This window comes from Gossypium hirsutum, chromosome A08 (genome assembly GCF_007990345.1).
Source record: "Gossypium hirsutum isolate 1008001.06 chromosome A08, Gossypium_hirsutum_v2.1, whole genome shotgun sequence".
NCBI lineage: Eukaryota > Viridiplantae > Streptophyta > Magnoliopsida > Malvales > Malvaceae > Gossypium > Gossypium hirsutum.
In genome coordinates this window covers 75722373-75743083 of record NC_053431.1, presented here as the reverse complement: position 1 = coordinate 75743083, position 20711 = coordinate 75722373, and the positions used below count along the sequence as shown (strand labels likewise).

The 20711-nt window shown below is 30.3% G+C and overlaps 1 protein-coding gene across 1 annotated transcript; it reads right to left on the bottom strand.

Annotated features, from left to right (window-relative positions):
- Positions 1-13291: 13291 nt before the first annotated feature.
- On the bottom strand, positions 13292-13846 carry LOC107928768 (uncharacterized). The gene has a single exon (XM_016860035.2). It carries the CDS (start codon positions 13844-13846, stop codon positions 13292-13294), a length of 555 nt encoding a protein of 184 aa, XP_016715524.1.
- Positions 13847-20711: the final 6865 nt, after the last annotated feature.

The window sequence follows — 20711 nt, the reverse complement described above, 5'->3', positions numbered from 1 at the left end:
TACCAAAAGAGCTTTGATAGTGTGGATGACTTCGACTTCGATGATCCCGAATCCGATAGCTAACTAACAAAATCTATAAAACAGAGAGCCAAAGCAACGGGGTAAGCATTTTAAAGCTTAGTAAGTTTCAAGTAATGAAATCGGCTTTGACTAAAGTATTATATTCACATAGCTAAATGAATCACTTTATTAATACACATTCTCATAATCATGCTTACTTCACAATTCGTCAACATATATACACACACAAGGTATCAACCCATATAAAAGCCCAAAAGTTCGTTAGTCGATTGAACGAATACTACTTAAAACGAATCGACTTTTCCGAATCACATGCAAACATACCTTATCGTTTGGGTTTGTTGAGCGTATTAATTGAATTTATTACAGCACAAAACGCTCACATTCATACCCAAGTTTCTTCGGAATTTAGCCGGATATTACCACAAGCACAATTGCCTTCGGGTCTTAACCCGGGCATAGCAACTCGCACGAATGCCTTCGGGTCTTAGCCCGGATATATCAACTTGCACAATTGCCTTCGGGTCTTAGCCCGGATATATATCAACTCGCACAAATGCCTGCGGGTCTTAGCCCGGATATATCAACTCGCACAAATGCCTGCGGGTCTTAGCCCGGATATATCAACTCGCACAAATGCCTGCGGGTCTTAGCCCGGATATATCAACTCGCACAAATGCCTGCGGGACTTAGCCCGGATAAAAATTCAAATGCTCATGCACATATATATCAACAATCATGACACATACATATTTCACTTTCGTTACTAAGGCTCAAACACAAAGCATTTATTAAACCTTTCCAATTTCGGCTCAATAGCCACACACAAAGAGCATGATTTCAATTGGCTTTATAACATAGTCTCTATGCACATTTGACTATCCATCATAGGATGACTAATCATTTCAATATAATTCAAGTAGGGTCATTACTCGAAGACTTACCTCGGATGTTGTCGAACGACTTCAATGGCTATTCAATTACTTTTTCCTTCCCTTTATCGGATTTAGTTCCCCTTTGCTCTTGAGCTTAAGTTCAACAAATTTTAAAATAGTCATTAATCGACTATTCAAGTATTACTTTCAGAATAATATATAAATTGATTCGACTTTCACACACATAGATTATAGTAAGCTTTATAAAAATCAATAAATAATTCATTAGCAAATTTTCATTAATGTTTACAACAAAATCACATATTCACTACAAGCTGTTTTCCCTGAGCAGCAGTCACTAAATTATTTATAACTGGAGCTACAAAACTCCAAATCACTTGCTGTTAATTTTCCCTGAATATAGACTCGTATATCTTCCATCCATAAAATTTTCAGAATTTTAGGCTTGGCCAATCAATACCAGATTTTTCTTAAAGTTTCCCCTGTTTCACTGTTTGACTAATCTGAACACTCTTCACTACGAATCAAATTTCTCATTTTACAGAATTCCAAATGTGTTGTATTTGATTTCATTTGAAACTAGACTCATTAAGGAGTTTAAGCATATAAATTTTATCTTATAATCATTTTTGTACAATTTATAATGATTTCCTAAAAACAGAACAGGGAATCTAGTAGTCATTTTGACTCAGCCCCACAATACTTCAAATATCTCAAGATCGGTAACTCTTTAGTTCTTATAGTTTCTTTTGTAAGAAAATAGACTCTTCAAGCTTTAATGACATAATTTACTCAGCTTCTAATTCAACTCCTACAAATTATGGCGATTTTCCAAAATCACCTTACTGCTGCTGTCCCCAAGCAGATTATTACCAAATCAAATACTAACATTTGCATTCCACCTTAATAGCTAGCTTAGCAAACCTTAATTTAACATATAATTCACACATATCACATTCCAAGCATTCACTCTATTCTATCACTTAAGGTACAAACATTACTCAATAACTTCCTAATTCAAGTACACATTCGGCCTTGGTACATAATAAGGTAGTCGATTCCTTTCCCTTTAGCACCCATTGCTCACATATGATTATTTGTATAGCTCAAACACTCATCTATCTTTATCATGAAACAACAAAATTTACCATTGTCAAATACCATAGCCGAATGTCATTAAACCTAAACCACCATGAAAATTTTACTTATCACCTCATACCTTATTATCAAATTGAACTAATTATGCTTATAAAAAAAATATCAAAACCGAAACCTTTTGATAATTAAGCCTCTAATTATTTATTACAATTACCCAAACAAAATTTTCTCACATTTAACACTTATATACCAATCAATTGTTGAAGACAAACAAAATCTCATTTCCTCCCTTGACAACCACAACCGAAAGCTCAAACCAACATCTAAAATTCCAAGTTTCCAAATGGGCTAATATGGAACTAGCTAATTGACTTAAACTAAACTTAAAATTTCAAAAACTAACAAAATTTTTACTAACCTTCTCAAGCTTCAAGTGACCGAATGTTTCCCTCCTATCTTCCTCTTTACAATCGGCCAAGAAGAACCAAGGATACAAGCTTTGTTTTCATTACCTTTCTTTTTTCTTTTATTCTTTCTTTTATTCATTATAACTCCAATAACCCAATTTCTTATTATAATATCAAATTCAACAAATATATTGCCCATCATCAATCCATCTTGGCCAGCCACTATAAGGGAATTGGGCAATTTGACATGCAAGTCCACCCTTGTGTTGACATGCACTAATAAGCCCTTTAAAATTAGCCTATCATATTTCACCATGTCTCATGTTGATCCCTATTTAATAATTCCTCATGCAATTGGCAAAATTAGGGAATGAAACTTCCACATATGCATGTACACACACATAATAAACATAGAACATAGCAATTAATTATTTTTATAACTCGGTTTTGTGGTCCCGAAACCACTTCCCGACTAGGGTCAATTTTGGGCTGTCACACGTAGAGAATGTCAGCACCAGAGGCAAGGAATGTCAATACTGGAGGCCCCAAGGTCGAGATAAAATGATAGGCCCAGTTATGAGTTGTAATAATAATAATCGAGGCATGTATAAATACCCCCAATATCCCTCTCAAGGGGACATGAGAAAAACACCTCAACAAAGTGCTAATTAGATCCAAAGTTTTTTATACCAACGGGAAGATAAAGTATAAACTAGCCCTATCAAATACTATATTGATTTTAGCTTTAAGTCATACCAGCAAGTTTGGACATTTGGTTCTGTACATGTTACGACGGAACGTTTTACTTTTTCTTTTTCCCCAAATTTGTTAAGCTATATTAAGGCTGGTTCCACGCTTTTCTTTTTAGGTTGAAATTGTAGTAAAATGGTATTTAAAAAAATATTAACACAAAAGATAAGATTTAAGTATTTTTTGGCTTTTGTATTTATTTGTATTAACTATTTAAAATGTATTTAAAAATTTAAGTTAATTTATATTTTATGAATTATTATATTAAATTATTTAAATATAATTTGTCATTATATTTAATTTTTAATATCATATTTAAAATAAACAATTTAATATTAAACACGTATAATTAACAATTTATATTATGAACACAAGATTTTCCCACAAAACATTTCAAAAGAACTTTTTTAAACCATGCTAACACATCTCAATTGCAACAGTACAGAGACGAACTCAATTTAATTTAATCTGTTGATATAATTATATTTAAGAGATAATATTTAGTAAGTCTGGGTTCAACACTAAAGTTTTAGTTGATAACAATGATGCAAAGGGGTAAAGATGAAACAAATGATAATTTAACGGTCAACATTTATGATCACTTTTCTAATTTATAAGTTAACCATTTTACTTTACTCCTTTTTTTTTTTCCTTATCAAGCAACCCTTAATATTTTTGTAGGTTGGATCTGTATACTGAGCTTATGAAAGAGGGAACTGTATAGAAATATAATAGGGTTGTTAAAGTTATTAAATGTTAAGTCTTAAATATGATCATATGATCCAATTAAACTAAATTCGAAAGTGTGAACCATCAATTATTTTAATTTTAAGTAATTGTGAGCTACTAATGTGAAAAATATCTTTTTGGTTATTTAAGTGTCAATTGTTGAAAAATAGATGGAATGGGTAAGGCCAAAAATTTATGGGTGGTGGGTCTCCTAATTTTTACCTACCATTACCAATGAGAATGAAAGAGTTCCCCTAATATTTTCTTTTGAAAAAAATAACCCGCAAAAAAAGGGAACTCAATAACCAGTTGAGCTGACTCACAATGCAACATACACCATTAAAAGGACAGACAAATGATCATTAATTATTAATTGATCAACATCTAGGTATAATAAATAAAAGACTGATGTTTTGTTATTGAGATTAATTTATCAACATCTAATTATAATAAATAAATGAATAAAAGACTGCTTTTTGTTATTCAGATTTAAAATGAATGTTGGTGATTTTTATTTTTTTTAAATATTTTTTAATATTAAATTAAACGTATATGAAAACGAAAATCATCAAACATATTGATTTTTAATTAATTTATTTCTTTAACGATTTATTAAACAATGTCGAAATTAGGAGGTGGCAACCTCAGGTTAAGCTTTAAGGATTACAAAAATAAGAGGATATTTGAAAAGCGGACGACACAGATCTAAAAAATGGACAGAGCTATGGTATTCTCAGAAACAGGAAGAAAGGTTAGAGGAAGGTAACTCAGATTCATAGAAACTTAGTCAAACAGTTTTATAAATAAGTGAGTAACATCACTAATCTGATGAGATGCCTTCTATCGGAGACATGTAAAAGGGGATGACCATCTTTCGGTGTACTAAAGACGCGAAATGCTTTCAGAGAAGGAGAGATGTGCATAAATGAAGAATCTAGCTGTGGGAAAGGAGTATTAGGGTCTTTTTCTCTTTTTCAAGTTTAATTGTTTTTTAAGTTTGGGCTTAGGGTAATTTTACCAATTTTTTGTAGTGTTATTACTGTTGAATTTTGTTTTTGTCTTTCACTTCTTTTTGTTTGAATAAAACACGGAGACCAAACTTTTATAAATAAATAAATAAATAAATAAAAGGAGGTGGCTGCCTGGCCTTCAAAATTCTTTCGAAATCCACTTTCGTCTTTGTAATAAATATTTTAAGATAAGATCATTTTTATTTTAACCCTTAACATTTTTTTATTTTACAATTTGGTATCAAGGTTTATTAAATTTGATTTATTTTTATACAATTTGTAATTTTGTATGACGAATCTGGTAATATTGAATGTTTAAATTTCACCAATTTTATTGCTAATTAAGAATATAAATATGTTTTTTTTTATCCTTAATTAAGAATGCTGAGTTTGCACCTGTCGTTTATCATAATTTATTTTTATTTTGAATAAAGTTTAAAACTATAAATAAATTTTTATTTAATGTGTAATATTATATATAAATTTTGATTTTGTGTAATTTTATATATTAAATGTTAGTTTAATCTAATTTTTAAAAATCACTAACATAATTTTTATATAACAATATTTTATGTTTACATATTACATGCACTAATAATTACATTTATTCAGTATAAAAAATAATGTATTCATTTTTAAAAGTGAAGAAATGAATAAAAATAATATTTTATTTATAAATTTAAATTATAGCTAATATTTTATATGTATCAATACATTAAATTAAAATTCATTGATCAAATTACATATTAAATAAATTCTTATCAAGTTTTTATATTAATCTCTTTTCACTTTTGAGCAGCTTTATATGACTAATAAATCAAATGGATGACTTTGAATGACTCATTACTGTTAATCAGTTTCCTTCTTTTTTCGCATTGAGCAAATTAAGCAATTACTTAAGTTATCTTGTATAATTAAGGTTACCTTTGAATGAGCAGTGAGATTAGCTTTAGTTAAATTAAAAATAGCAGTGATAATGTGATTTATTATAATAGCATTGAGATTAAGTATTATAATGGTAAAATTAAAATTAGTGGTGAGATGTGTGTTTAAATCTAAATATAACAATGGCAATGAGATAAAAGTAAAAAGTGACATTTAAGGATATAATATTAAAATTATATAAAGTTAAATAATAGTTAAAAGTTATTAAAAATATATTTATATAGTTGATTGAGTCATAACTCGATTGACATGGGCATTGTTACCAATGTAGGAGTACATTGGTTCGATTGAGCTGAAGCGCTTTATCTTTCTATTTATGGATTGGAGAGGGACTATAGATAGTTCTAGGTATTGTATCAAAAAACACAAATATGACCAAAACCTATAATAAGATTATTCAAAAAATATATATTTATATTCAAAATTATTTAAATTACATATATACCTACTAATATAAAATAATAATTAATATTACATTATATAAAAATGATATATAATAAGGAATGTGAGAGAAGGAGAAATAAGACAGTGAGCGAGAAGAGGTTGGGAACAATACGATGTGCTAAACTTATTTTATGCTTGAAAACATTTTGATGCTCCATGTTCTTGAATTCCATACCAACCTTAAGCCTTATAACGTTATAAGTTGAAAAGTTCTCTGTGACCTAGGTAAATCTATTTGTAGATGGACATTGTATTAAGTGATCATAATGATAGTTGTTTGTATGTTGCTAGTATAATTGAAATCCTTATGTAATTTCTTGATGGACCAATATATTTGATAATCTTTTTGCTTATATGCTTTGTAATATACTAGACTTAGGGGTTATATAGACTTTTTTAGCACTCTCTGACTGATAATTCTTGCAAATTCCAAGTTCTCTTTAGCATATTCTTGTAATTTTATTACAAAATACCTAAGTTGGAACAAATTAAATACAAGTCCTAATAGCGGCACCACCTCATCTCTCATTTGTGGACTTATGACGCCACCATAAGAAAGTGACATTAGTGAAATACATGGCAACAATATTTACTTTAGTAGCATCATCCATGATGCCTTTGGCATGGAAGTATTGCTCCATTCCCCACAATAATTTGTCCACATCCTTTGCTAACCTCATCCCATTAAACTCTTTCGACTTCGAGACATCTATCTTAGGCTTTGGTGTTGTAGATAACACCCCGTTACCCAAAGAACTTTGAAGATATTGAGCTCCTCAATCCTCAAATGCATTATTCTGATCAATCAGCTCACCTACAATAGTATTAAGGACCCATTGCATCAAATTGACATTAGCACTTAAGGCCTCTGCCTCTTTTCCTTTAAGCCGATCTTGCATCAATTCCAGCACTGTGGTATGTCTATTAACTTTCTCAAGGGTCCTTCACATCACCATGAAGCTCTCAAGTTTGGCAACCCTGCCTTCCAATGCTGACAGCATATCCCTCAAGCTGCTAGCTTTCTTGCCCCTCCCATGTGTCTCCATAAACTCAACTTGCATGTCTACTCCTTTCGACATCTCAACTAGTGCCTTTGAACACTAGCTCGGGTACCAACTGTCATAGGGCTAGAACTCTATTTCTAGCAAATCGCGTGGCCTTGGGAGATTTCTTTGCTTCAAAACTGCCTCAATTGGCCTAACTCTTGAAAAGTGAGAGTTCTCACAAAAATTCTGTAAGGCATCAAAAAATATAGCGAAAGTAACTCGAAATGAAAGAACAACAAAAGAATTAAAAAGCCAAAAGAAAATGATGAATACAAGGTATTTGGGTAAATACTCTCAATATATTCTTTAACTCAAGAATGAGTAAAGTGATTACAAATGAAAGGGGAAGGCTTATTTATAGTTGATCTCCCCTAGATCTAATAGTACAAGTTGAATTACATCAATGACTAAGATTAGTTCCCATCTACAATAAGAGAGTCTTAATGGATTTAAAATATATACATTTTTATCCTTTAAGATTTACAATAATTATCCTTGTGAAAATACAATTTACTAGAGTGTTTTTAATTTAACCAAGATTCAAGTAGATGGGTATTAAGTCTCTTCCAAGCAATGGGTCGGTCTTGTTGGGCCGAATGACCCCCAGTGAGCAAGAGAGATCAAAGTGTGCCTTGGTCATGGGCTCTTTTGCGCGGCTTGTGACACATACGCATGTAGTAGAATTTCTATTATTAATAGTGTTGTTAATTGAGTTACTGTCGTAAATTAACCTAACACCAACTTAAGATAGACAACAATACCATGATAAACAATTGTATTCATTTAGTATTATTAATTTGATGTATTTATGTGTTTAAATTTTCTTTTATTCACAAATTAATCTAATTTAATATGTATTTTCATTTTAATATCATACATATTTCTTGTGTTATTATTAACGAGTTTCAAATCATGTGTTTCATTATTTTTTGTATATTTTTTTAAATACACATTTGTATTCTACCTATGCAGTTTTCACACATATACGCGTGTGGTAGAATTTCTAGTATTAATAATGTTGTTTATTGAGTCGATGTCAACATCATGAAAAAAATTATATTCATTTAGTATTCTTAATATGATGTATTTATGTGTTTAAATTTAGTTTTACTTATAATTTAATCTATCTATTAATTTTAATATCATATATATTTCGTGTGCTATTATTAATTAGTTTCAAACTATATGTTTCATTAATTATTGAATGTTATATATAAATATATCTTTATATTCTAAAAATGTAGTTTCCACCCATACACATGTAATATATTTATTACTTATTTTCATAATCTATTGCCCACCCACGTTCCTTAATACTACTCCCATAACCCATTACCATAGTGGGCACATGTTCGATTTCCTTAGGTTGCCTGCTTACAATTCGTTGATATCGATATATATTTTACCATTCATTTTTAGGTAATTTATGCTATTAGTTACTTAATTATAGATAATTTTTTTTGTTCTAATCACTTAACTAAAAAAATTACAATTTAATCACTAACATTTTTTAAAATTATTAATTTTTGTCACTTGATCATTAAGTGGATAATGGTGACACTATTTAATTGATATAATAACAATTTTAGTCCTCATGTTTTATACATTGTTAATTTTACATTGATTCTATATAAAAAAATAAAAATAAAATTATACCTGTCGTAACCAGTTTTGGGAAAAAAAAAAGGGAATCGACTTAGATTTTGAAAATGAAAACGAATAGAGGAGTCGCCATCAATCCTTTTTGATGAGGTGTGATCGGGTCACCTCAAATTAATCATTTTAATAAAATTTAAGATTTAATAAAACGATAAATTTTGGTCTACAAAAATTAAAAAATGAGTTCGGGAGTCGGTTACGCACGAGGAAGGATTAGCACCCTCAATACGCCCAAAAATTGGTACCCAGTTGATTAATTAGTGTCTTAGTGTCGAAGATTGAAAACTTGAAAGACATTGAAATACAATCCCTCTTGGTAAAGAAAATGCTCAAATGTTAAAGACCTTCTCGTCTCAAAATATAAGAGGTCACATCCAGTAAGTTAAGACACGACATCTTGAATTTTCGAGAGCGAGCTTGCCTTTTATATAAAATTTACGTATTTTAACTTATTAAAAGGGTATTCGATTATTTAGAGTAAACAAGAGAAATCGAAACCCAGTAAGTTAGGGCACGTTTTCTCGAATTCTCAAACACCGAATATTGCCTTTATTTTAAAACAAATTCTTATCTCGAGATGACAAAATGTCATACCCGATAAGTTGGGGCACAACACCTCGTATCTCCGAGAATAAGCATTTTTCAAAACTCATATTGCAATTTAAAAGAGTATTCCGTTATTTAGGTTAAATGAGAAAAATCGAAACCGAATAAGTTAGGGCACGATTGTCTCGAATTACCAAATACAGAATATTACTTTTATGAAGGAATTATTTTAAGGTATCAAGTGAAAAATATAATGTGATTTATTGTAAAACAAAAAACCAAATCATGGTGCTAATACGCAGTAATAAGTGTAACAGTATCAATAACAATGATATAAGCAATGAAAGCAAGGCTAGTAATATAAAGTATAAAACACAAGCAATAGGTAAACGAAATGATCGAATACATAAGTAAATTAATAAACAGATAAAAATAAAAATAAATAAAGCATGGCAAGATAAAAATGACAATGATAACGAAAACGATAATAATAATAAAAATATAAATAATAATAACATAAAACGATAATAATACGTATGGTATTAAAATATATACGTAATAATAGAAATAAAAGTATATATAACATTAAAAATATGTGCACGGGATACATTTGTGAAATAAGTACATAATAGTTATAAAAATATACATAATAGAATGTATGAATAATATGATATTTACAATATACATATACATAATATATATAAAATTATAATAATAAAAAATTTATATGCATGATATAATATTAATATACATGTGCATAATATGGAGTATAATATATATGTATATTAAAGGGATGTATTTGACACACGAATGTATTAACAAAACAATAATATCAAAAATTATTAATGATAATACATAAATATATACGTATGTACATGTTAAAGATATATACATATATAATAAAACATATACTAATGTTAATAACGAGTATAATAAGGGTAAAATAGATATAATGATAATACATGTATAACGTGGTATTAAAAATATGTATATAATATAGTATTTAAATATGCATACATAAAATATATATTAGGAATAATAATAATATAATTAAAAAAAATAAAAAAAAAACATAAATATATATATATAATATGTATGTACCAGTGTTGATTGAAACTAAAAAATAATTCTAATAGTAGTAAAATATGCTAATAATAATAACGATAATAATAAATAGAATAATAAATAATATTAAAAATAAAAATGGTAAAACAATATAAAACCAACCTAAATCTAAAAAAGGGACTAAATTCGAATCAAAAGTGAGGTTTTGGGGCCAATTTAAAAAGAAATATTAAATAAGGGACCTATTTGAACACGCGTGCGATTACAGAGGGCCAAAAGGGCAATTTTCTCGAGCCCTTAAAATGATGTCGCTGAAGGGAGGACCAAATTGCAAAACACGATAAAATTCTGGGCTAATTTAAAAGATATGAAAACCTGATTGCGAAATATATAAAAAGCAGAAGGACCCCGCGCGCAATTAGACCATTATACAAAAATACGCGGATCCTCTAGCGGGTTGGGTCGCCTAAACGGCGCCGTTTTGAGGTCTCCAAAATCCCCCTAAAACTACGTCGTTTTATACCTATATATAAACTAATTTTTTTTAAAAAAATTTCATTCTTCCTTTTTGTTTTTAAAAAAACACTTTCTTTCTTTCCTTTTCTTCGTGCAGGCGCTCCTAGTCCGGTCAGGGCTCCGGTGAGCTGCCACCGCCCTCCGCCGCGTCTCCGCCGTCGGCGACCGCCGTGTACGGCGGTCAGAGGTAAGAATCTCTTTTTTTTTTGCGTTTTAATGATGTGTTTATTTTTTTATTTCTTAATATTGTATATTCATGCATATATGAATATGGAAGGGATAGATTCGACCATGAAATAGAAACGAAAAAAGGTAGAAGAATCACCTTGGGCCTTCAGATTCGATTTCTCAGGTTTTTTGATTTGATTTGATGCTATGTTCTTACTTTTGATATCACTAGAGTTGCTGCTTTTTTTGCTTAAAAAACTGAATGCCCTTTTTTGTATATCAAAGATTGCCAAAAAACATCTATTTTTGCTTGCCTTTTTATAACCCTATTTCTTTACAACTTGTTTTTCAATTGATTACTCTGTTCTTCTTGCAGGTACTTGGGCGGTGGATGTGACATGGGCGGTGCTGCAGGCGTCGGCTGGTAAAAGACCCCTAGGTGCGGTGCACCTAGGGTTTGTTTATTATTTTTTGATTTTGAGTATTGGGCTAACTTGGGTTTTGGGCTTCTGTTGTGTTAGTTGGGCCTACAAATTGGGCTTGTACAATACCCTTTTCTAAAAATTGATAGGATACTAAGAATTTCTGAAAATTCAAAAAATAAATAAAAATTTAAAAAACACATAAAAGTTCAAAAAATAAAAAATAAAAAATAGATAAAGTGAGAGAGGACGAGGGAAATATATATTTTCATTATAATAAAAGAAAAAGATTTGAAATATAATTTGGGTTTATCATTTGAGTTTTGAAAAATAATTTTAAATTTAACTTGAAAAAGAAAATTTTGTATTTTTTGGCTAAACAAATGGCATCAGAGTCAATTCAAAAGTCTCAAAAATATCAATTTTAGAAGAATTTCTTCAATATCATAGAACTTGACTTGAAGATATTACTACTAATTTGGTTCTGTTGTGTTATTAATTTTTTATTGGATTTTACTAAATGATTATTTCGTTCTTATATCACAATATCAAACAATCTTGAGCTTTACTACGATAGAATCTTGAGTTTTCTTGCATGAACATTAATTTTTAATCATATTTAATCTTTATATAAGATGAATATTTTGTTAAGAGATTGAAATTGATCTATTTTTTTTATTCGTTTTATGATTTTATGGCAACGCTAAATAGTTGTTGTTGTAATAACCTAGCAATAACTTGAAATTTTTTATAAAATTTTCTAGTTTTTAAATAAATTTGAGGTTTATTATTATTATTTATATATATAATTAGGGTTAATTGTCAAAAGTATAAATGAGAACTAAAATTATTATTATAGCAATTAAAAAAGTACCATTGTAAGCTACTTAATAGTCCAAGACTAAAAAAATAACTTTAAAAATATTAGTAATCAAATTGTATTTTTTTCTAATTAAGTGATTAAAACAAAAATTTATCGGGAATTAAACTGGTGTAGTATTAATGGTTTTTGCTAGATAAAAGTTCCCAGTCATTTGCTAGCTATGCATAGTGACCACATACATAAAGCAAATGAATACCCTTCAGTTCTAGCATATTATATGAAAGAAAAACCTTAATTTCTTTCCCACATTTCAGCAACAAAAACATGTTTTTTTTTTTTGGTAAAACAAAAACATGTTTTGATTATGCGACAACTATGAAAAAACTTAGACCACCTCATAGCAGCGACAATGGTGGTTTGAGCCATTACAGTCACTGGAGTAGGTAGAACTTATAGATCGCTTAATTCCCTTCCGGTAGATTAATTAACCAACAAAACGAGAACGCTAATCACGAAGTTTGGCCAACAAAAGATCATAAAGAAATGACTCAATCCAGTTCATTAATTAGATATGAATAGGTCAAAGTTCAAAACACCAAGTAACCTAACCTTAAGGACTAAAAGAAAACATCCTAAAAAAACTTCAAAATATTGTTAAAAAAATATCCACAAACTATTTGACTGCATCTTCATTGTGCAGATATACTATCAGTAATCTGTATATGCTTCTTTATAGTTTTTGTAATTCAAGCACATGAAATACCGACAGTGGAGGCTGCAGTGAATCTTTCGGATGCAGTTCTCTTAGCAACCAAGGCGTTAATCTCCGGCGAAAGCCCTCCAAAATCAATCTCCGGGACCTCAGGGATGGTTGTGAGCGAACCTGTCTTGTCGTAAACCACGTAGTAGTCGTCGTGCGATCTTTGTTTCAGCCACATAATGGAAGAACTCGAACTTTGTCTGAATCTAAACATGGATTTGAAGAGTTTTTGAATAGACCGAGAGAACTTGGAAAACTGCTTCTTGGAAACTGGAGGCGGAAGGGCAGAGGCGGTTGACTGTGGAGGAGCTCTGTCGACTAGATGAGGCATGGACATGGTTCTTGAATGGATTGCTGAGTCGAGTTGACGGTTGAAGGAGTTGAGTTCAAACGAGTCATAAAGATTGCTACCACAGTCCCAAACAGGATGCTGCTTGGCCTTCTCCTGGTTTTGACTTTGCTTTTGTTGTTGTTGTTGTTGAAGTTTTTCCTTCTTCTCCTGGGGATGGTGATTCTGGTATTGTGCTAGGGATTTCTCCATCTTGTTTGGTAAGAGGGAAAACAAAAAAGAAAGTGAGAAAACAAGAAAGGAGTTTGTGATTGACTGATTTTCCTTGAGGGAGTTGGTTTATGCCGAAGGGAAAAAAAAGAAGAAGAAAACGAGTGTGTTACCGCGTTCACGGATGTCTTCATATCAACCATTAAAAACGGAAGAAGTTTCCATGTTGCTAAGATTGCATTTATTCAAAGATGGTTGAGAGATATGACACTTCTTTTGCATACTAAATTAATTAAATTTAATTCTATTATAATTTTCGAGTTATATTTAAAATTCGTGGTTAATTGAACCCATAAGATGGGAAGAATTATTAAATAGTTTTTCTTATATTTAAGCTTATTACTAATTTGGTGTCTCGACTTGAGCACTACTTTAGTTAAAAAAATATTTGAAAATTATTTTCTACAAAATAAATTTTATTATGAAGAGGTTATTTTTTTCTTTTATATTTTAAAAATTAATAAAAAAATATAGTGAAATTTGAATCTAAAACATAATAAATCACACATATTTTAATTTTATAGTTTCGTTTATTTTTTACATAAAACTTTTAATAATTCACCCACATTCACTATACAAAAAATAATGTTTCGTCATATTTCAAAAATAAATCAACATTGATTTTAGGTATAATCTAGGGTGAAAATTTCATGACGTTTATACAATGAAACAAATAATTCAAATTTATTTTTTACCTTATGGTGACAAATATCTCAAACGTCATGATGTTTTGTGATGTTTATTTTTAACTTTCAATATTAGGGATGTGTCATAATCTACTTAAGTCAATGAGATTTTAGTTTATAACAAAATTGGGGCTTTAAAATTTTGATATCTCAAATTATGCATAAATAATGAGTTTGTTTAAGTTTAGCTAATTTAATTATTCAATTCATTAGTTTTAATGATTGATTCTAAGGTGAAAATTAAAAAAAAAAGTCAATATCAAATTGTTTTTAATTTTGTTTTTCTGGTTTGAATTAAATTTAAATATTTGGTTATCAAATTTAATTTGTAGTGATTTATTCTATAAATAATTAAAGTTAATTTTTAAATTTGCCTCCCTATGAAAGAAATCATAATGAAAAATAATTATATCTACGTATACCTCCGACATTGTTGATAGATTAATTAAGATCGAATGACTCTTAGATGAAGTATGAACACACGTTAAAACTTAATCCGGAAAAAAAAAACAGGGTTTCTAACTGCTGTGATATCATGTGAACTATGAATGCGAAGCCAGAAAGGTGAAATTAATTGAGGCAGCTAGGAGCTACCATTTTTATTTTGATTCCGTAATAATTATTGTTTTCACTAGTACCTGAAAATCTGATCTGGTTTGTTTGAAAATCATAAAGGTAAAATAGAATCCAACAAATATTGCATTGTGTTTTTAGTTAATTATATATGCAGAAGTAATAAATAATTTTTTTTGAAAGGACTAATATATAAAAATTTATTATCAACTAATTCCCTAACTAAGAAACTCTAGCTTTTACTTATTATAATTGTTTATAGTGGTCCCTCCATCAAAACGTCTCCTTTTCCAATATTTCCAATATATATATATATATGGAATAGAACTAGATTATTCCAGTCGTATCTAATAGATACTAGCTTCATTCCTGATCTCTTTTCAGTTTCTTTTGACTTTTTAAACTAAATCAATATTGTTTTGTTAAATTATGATTTTCGTCTTCTGTTATGTTGTATTAAATTTTAGTTTTTATGTTTTGATTTCACATAATTTGGTTTTTATTTTTTATAATATGGTTATCAATCCTTATAATTTAATAATTATATGATAAAAACAACCTTTTCAACTGTTTTTTCTTTTTCTGAAAGGGATATTATTAAAATAAATTCACACTATTATTTTAATTGACTTAACGGTGTTAGTTATATAGAGTAATGACATTATAAATGTAAATGGATCAAATTAAAATAAAAAAATAATTTTAAATTTATAGTCTCTTAATTGGGTATTACCTACTCTAAAAGTAATTTAAATTTAAATAATAGTTGTATAAAAAAAAATCAAGGTCATGCTAGTGATTGGGGGGTGTGGATATTATTATATTTATAAGGAAGCTAATTTTGTTTCATTGATTGTTAAAGCTATAAATTCTTTATATAATATATTATCTTTGCCCTTTATTTAATTATTGCGTTTATGCTTGGCTTTTAAGTAATAATAATTTATTGTTTAAAGATCAGATAAATTTTCATGAGAATCAAAGACCAAATGTCAGAACAAAAGAAGCCGTCGATTTGGAAGGAACTAGGGTTCACATATTAATTACACAGATTTAGAACAGTTCATGGTCCTGATTTTTTTACCAGTTGTGGGAAACCGGAGGAGGGAGAATTGGTTTGGATATCCTAACTTCATAGTACCATACCAATGTTTTTAAATACACCAATTAAAAGAAAAAGAGAGATGTGTAATTAATATGCTATATACACATATGTGGCTAAAATACATGCAACGATACAGACTTGCTATCTCTTCCTTTTTACATTTATTATCAATGGTCGTGCATTTATTTACATAATATTGAGACAACTACAATATGGTGAGAATTTTTGTAACCGTGAGAAAAATTGAAAAAGTAAAATTAAAATAATTTAAATCATTGGATGAAATTAATTTAAGTCATAAATTTATACGTATTATTAAATAAAAAGTCGCTCTACCCTAATTTTGCTAATTTTTTCTCTCTTTTTCCTATAAGCCAAAGGTCCCCAACGGTTCCTTAAAGGTGTTCGATGAAATTTCCAATAGAGTAGAAACAAAACTTCTTAGTGTTTGGAGCTAGGGTTTACGTTAAGAGAATCCTCTTGGTGCATATTAGTTGTTTTTGGCATGCGGGAGTTCTCTTAGTTCCTTGCTATTTCTTCTTGATTTTTTTGGGGGGGGATGGCTTGTTTTTCTTCATTTTCTTGTTGATTTTGTGTTATTTATAGCTTCTCGGCTTTGATTTTGTGTTATGTCCTTTTCACAAGCTCTGGATTGGAGGAAACTTTTTGATTCGTCTTCTGAGCAAAGTTTGGTGTTTTTTTCCACAAGAAGTCCATAGTGGTTCTATTACTATAAAACCTCCAGCTGAGGTATTTGATAAAGGGATTCGACGTTGGCATCACTCACTGGTGGCTCAATTTCTTGGGCAGCCTCCCAATTTTGGTTCTTTGCAAAAGTTGGTTGATATGCTTTGGAGTAAATAGGGGGTTGTTGAAGTCAACATGGTAAGTGAAAATCTATTTATTTTTCAATTTTCTTCTTCTGCTCCTCGAGATTAGGTTCTGGATCATGGCCCATGGTGTAACACCCCTAACTCACATCCGTCATCGGAATAAGGTTATAAGATGTTACAGAAGTTTACGGAATAATTATACAAAAATCCCATTATTTACCTATATTCACATCAAAGCTATCCACTCAAGTCATAGTCACTAAATTATTTATATCTAGAGCTACAGAACTCCAAATTAAGATCCGATAATTTTTCCTAAAACTACACTCATGTATCTTCCTACCATAAAATTTTCAGGATTTTTGGTTTAGCCAATAAGTATAGTTTATTCTTTAAATTCTCCCCTGTTTCACTGCTCAACAGTTCTGACCACTCTTCACTAAAATTTAATTATCTCTTTGTACAGGATTCAAATAATGTTATGGGTTATTTCTCATAAAAATAGACTCATTGAGGAATCTAATCATATAAATTATGTCTCATAATTATTTTTGTACAATTTTTAATGATTTTTACAAGTCAAAACAGGGGAGCTCGAAATCACTCTGACCTTATCTCACAAAAATTCAAATATCTCCTGATATGAAAGTCTTTTGCTTACACCGTTTCTTCTATGTGAAGCTAGATTCAATAGGCTTTAATTTCATATCTTATTCAACCTCTAATTATATTTTCATAATTTATGGTGAATTTTAAAAGTCAAACTACTGCTACTAACCAAAAACTATTTTAGTACAAAATATTGTTAACTAGTTTATAACATCTTTACTTCAATTCATTTAAACTCTATACATGCCATATGAATCTTTAAACATAAAAAAAGGCTACCGGAATTGATCTAGATAGTATGCTTTGTTGTGTTGATCCGATCTACCAACTTCACTTCAATTCAATCTATATAAAAATATCAAACACACACAAGTAAGCTTATTGAAGCTTAGAAAGTTCATAGGTTTAAAAGTAATGCTTACCAAACATAATATTTCCAAACAATACCAAAACATTTACTAAGTTTCCTACCATTCACAACCACTGTTATAATACTTCACATAGTTGAGCTCAACATTAACAAAACTACCCATTCTCTTTCATTTGGTTCACTTCTCTTGTATTTCTTATTATCAAATTAGGAAACGACTTACGAAATTGAGTACGTCGTTGTTCAGTGCCACGATTCATAAACTCAGTATGATTTTCCTCATTGAAATACCATACCTACATTTTACAACTCGATATGGGAAATCCCATACCTACATTTCTTAACTCAGTATGGATTTGATAATACCATACCTACATTTCACAACTCAGTATGGATGATACCATACCTACATTTCACACTTTGCCATGGAACAATCATGGTCTTATCCGTCAATTCATCATATGTCACGATACGAACGTACTCAATTCCTTGTAACACCCCGTACCTGAGACCGTTGCCGGAGTCGAACACGAGGTATTTACGGACTTATTTCATTGACTTACACAGTTCATTTTTTTTCCAGACAAGCTAGCTAACTGCATCACAGTCACTTTAAAAATCATATCTCGAGTTCCGAAGCTCGAAAACTGATTCCGTAAATTTTTCCTGAAACTAGACTCATATATCCATCTAAAAATTTTTTTCTAGAATTTTTAATCAGGCAAATTAGTACAGTTTATTAGTTAAAGTCTCCCCTGTTTCAGGGTTCGACTGCTCTGACCTTCATGCATTACAACTTATATATCTCCCTGTACAGGGATTCAATACTTATGCTGTTTGTTTCTAAGGAAACTAGACTCAAAAAGGAATCTATAAATATATGGCATGACTTCTAATTATCTCTGGTTAATTTATAGTGAATTTCCAAAGTCAGATCAGGGGATCCAGAAATCGCTCTGGCCCTGTTCCACGAAAACTTAAATATCTCTTAAAATACGAGTCATATGATCGTTTCGTTTCTTCCATATGAAAGTAGATTCATCAAGGTTCGATTACATAATTTATTCACTATTTAATTCCATTCCTAATATTTTTAGTGATTTTCGAAATTTACATCACTGCTGCTGTCAGCATCTGCCTTTAAGGTAGACTTTACCTATTTCATAGTTTCCATGATTCAACTAGCCCTTTAGCATATATAGCATAAAATATGATCATGATTAACCATTCCAATGGCCAATCATTGCCAAGCATATCCACACCTCTCAATAACCATATACATACAAAATGATTATAACACTATGCTCAAAATACATAAGCCATTTTCGCATGGCTATCCAAATATATACAACACCAAAGTACTTGACTAATAACACAAGGGCAGTCCTATACATGCCATTAGCAGAGTTCAACTAAAAGAGTACCACAAGGGCTTTGATAGTGTGGATGACTTCGACTTTGACAATCCCGAGTCCGATAGCTGACGAACCAAAATCTATAAAATATAGAATCAAAGAAACAGAATAAGCATTTAATGCTTAGTAAGTTTTGAGCAATGAAATTAGGCACAATTGAAGTATAGCATTCATATGACTAAACGGATAATTTCATATACACACATTCTCAAAATCATACCTACTTCACATTACCAACCCTTATACTCATACATAAGAGATCAACTTAACCAAAAGCCGGAAGCTCATTAATCGACTGAGCGAATACTATTTAAAAGGAATCAACTAATCCAATGCATATACGAAACATATCTCATCGTTGGGATTTTACGAGCATATTAATTGAAATTATTACAGCAAGATCGCTCATTCCCAAACCAAGTACCTTTGGGATTTAACCGGATATAGCTACTCGCTTAAATGCCTTCGGGACTTAGCCCGGATATAGTAGTTCGCACAAATGCCTTCGGGACTTAGCCCAGATATAGTAACTCGCACAAATGCCTTCGGGACTTAGCCCGAAATTAGTCACTAGCACAAATGCCTTCGGGACTTAGCCCCGTTATCATCCGAATATTCATGCACATATCAGTAAATCATGACACATCTTTATTTCATTTTCATAACTAGAATTCAAACACAAGTCAATTATTAAGCATTCCCATTTTCGGTTCAATAGCCACATACAAACAGCATGATTTGGTTTGCTTTATGACATGATCTCTATGCACATACGGCTACCCATCATACATATAGACTAATTAACTCAACATATAATTCAAGTAGAATCATTATATCACCGTATATTTGTTATGATTATACGTCATGACTTAATCAAATCGTAAACTAAGTTTCATTACTCGAAAACTTACCTCGGATGTTGTCGAACGATTTCGACAGCTATTTGATCACTTTTTCCTTCCCTTTATCGGATTTAGTTCCCCTTTGCTCTTGAGCTTAATTTAACAATAAATTGATTTAATCATTTGAACATCAAAAAGAGAAACTCAAGGTACTTAACCCATATATACATTAGACATTAGAGTCACATATATATGAAATCATGAATCAACTCAACATATTAGCCCACACTCTCTTTTAGCCGATTATCTAAGCCAAGATAAAAGCATCAATATGCTTGCCTCTAACCAAATACATGCAACACCAATCTACCTCATGTGGCCGAATATGTATGTCTATGTTGAGGCCGATTATAT